Below are 2,031 nucleotides of genomic sequence, written 5' to 3'. Positions count from 1 at the left end.
CTGGTCTATTTTATTATTATTATAATAATTATTATTATTATTATTATTATTATTATTATTATTATTATTATTATTATTATTATCATTATTATTATTATTATTATTATTATTATCATTCTGAAAGACTCTCGGATAGTTGTTAATTACCGGTTATTCTTTACTTGAAAGCAGGCAATAACAGATCAGCTGTGACCCAAAGAGGCAATACTCTCCTTAGAATGCGAGCTGTAGCCAACAGTGCTGTCTTCTGGATCACTTCGAGCCTGACAGCAGCTCCAATATTTTTAATATGTTGTTCAAAGCTCTTGGAAACTGCTCCCAATGTCCCAATTACCACCGGTAATACCATTACTTTCCTCATGCCCTATAACTTTCCTATCAAGTCCCGCAGTGGCTGGTATTTCTCATTCTTTTCGGTTTCCTTACATTTCACCCACGAATCGCCTGGTATTGCAACATCTATTATCTTTGCTTCTTTTTCATCTTTGTGGATGATCACGATATCTGGCAGTTTCACCTTTATGACTTGGTCGCACTGCATGTTAAAATCCCAGAGTATTTTGTAATGTTCGTTTACCATTACTCACTCTGGCTTGTATTCATACCATTGTTCGGCTATCTCGAGGTTTGCTTTACCGCTCAACAACCAGTGGACACATCTGGCCACATTGTTTGAGTTCAAATTTTGCCTTTGTCGACTTTGCCTTTCATCTCTCCGGGATCGATAAAATAATTACCAGTTAAACACTAGAAACAATGTAATCAATTTATCGCTTCCTTCGAACTTCCTGATCTTCTTCCAAAATTTGAAACCAAAATTATATCGGTTTTTTTTTGTTTTTTTGTGTTTTTTTTACCTAGCAAATCTACCTCAACACATCGAGTATGTTGGAATGGCAACTACGTACCCGGCTTTCTGACCGCACAGATCTTGCTTTGCCCTATTACCCGTCACTACTAGAGTTCTACTGGTTTGTATCCCGCACTGTATCGGCCGTGGAACGAGCTCGTTTACAAGGAAATATTCCACACAAGGTTGGCATAATTAATTGCTTATTTATTAATTAATTTCTTAATTAAATGATCCAATAATTCGGTCATTATCCTTCGGTCATTATACGTTTGTAGAAAACATGTTACGTTTAAACCTCTTTCCAACTAATCCCATCGGTGATATTCTGAGATTTTATAGACAGAAGGTTATCTCCCTTGTCGGATGTTGTTAACAGGGCATGACAGGAACTGGGAGGATAGAAATTGTGGTTTTCTGGAATGCATGGGGAGAGGACGAATCGCGACTGTAAGTGTCCCCATGGTAGAGCAAGACTCAGACATTGATACGCAACGTTCATTGTGGTATCCCTTCATCTACAGACGATATTACCCAGATAGCAATCCAGTTGGTCATTACTCGTTGACATGAATCTACTCCTCTAAGCCCAAAAGATATTCCACACCCGTCATATAATGTAGGGTAGCCATGTATCGCCTGTACGGAAGGACACTTGTTCCTGTCGTATCATATTTTAACATACTTAAACTTCTCATCGCCTGGCATAAAGTCCCCTTCCTTCTTTACTACAGTCTCCCACTCAGTCGAGGTCTTTCTTGTCTGGTGAATTACTTGGCGACCTCAATAGTGCTGGTGCTACGAATTAACAAAAGCACCCAGTCCACGCTCAGTAAAGTGGTTGGCATCAGGAAGGACATGCCAACATATGAATCATGTCAAAGCAGATTTTGGAGCTTGAAGCGATCCTCCGACTTGCTGGATTCTGTCGAACCGTCCAACACATGCCAGCAGAGAAGACAGGCATCAAATGACGATGTTGATGATGATAAGAAGGAGGAGGGCGAAGAGGATCGCTTTCCTGATCAATAATCTCAGCCTCTTTCTCGTTTTCTTCCTTTAACTCCACTGCCATAGTTTCACTATCTGCATTCTCTTCCTCCTCCTTCCGTTCACCGTTGGTCTTACTATCCCTAAGCACCTGTCTCTTAATGCTTTCTAGTTCAACTGGAGATAACCAT

The 2,031-nt window shown here is 39.8% G+C and overlaps 1 protein-coding gene across 1 annotated transcript in view; it reads left to right on the top strand.

The window, feature by feature from the left end:
* Positions 1-2,031, top strand: part of LOC106878628 (uncharacterized) — a 31,779-nt gene that overhangs the window by 19,935 nt on the left and 9,813 nt on the right. The window contains exon 4 of the mRNA XM_014927906.2: positions 862-1,035. Within this exon, the coding sequence (XP_014783392.1) occupies positions 862-1,035 (174 nt within the window). The remainder of the gene's footprint in view (positions 1-861; positions 1,036-2,031) is intronic.

The sequence above is a fragment of the Octopus bimaculoides genome, chromosome 26, assembly GCF_001194135.2.
Source record: "Octopus bimaculoides isolate UCB-OBI-ISO-001 chromosome 26, ASM119413v2, whole genome shotgun sequence".
Classification (NCBI taxonomy): Eukaryota; Metazoa; Mollusca; class Cephalopoda; order Octopoda; family Octopodidae; genus Octopus; species Octopus bimaculoides.
This window is presented reverse-complemented; position numbering and strand designations above follow the sequence as displayed.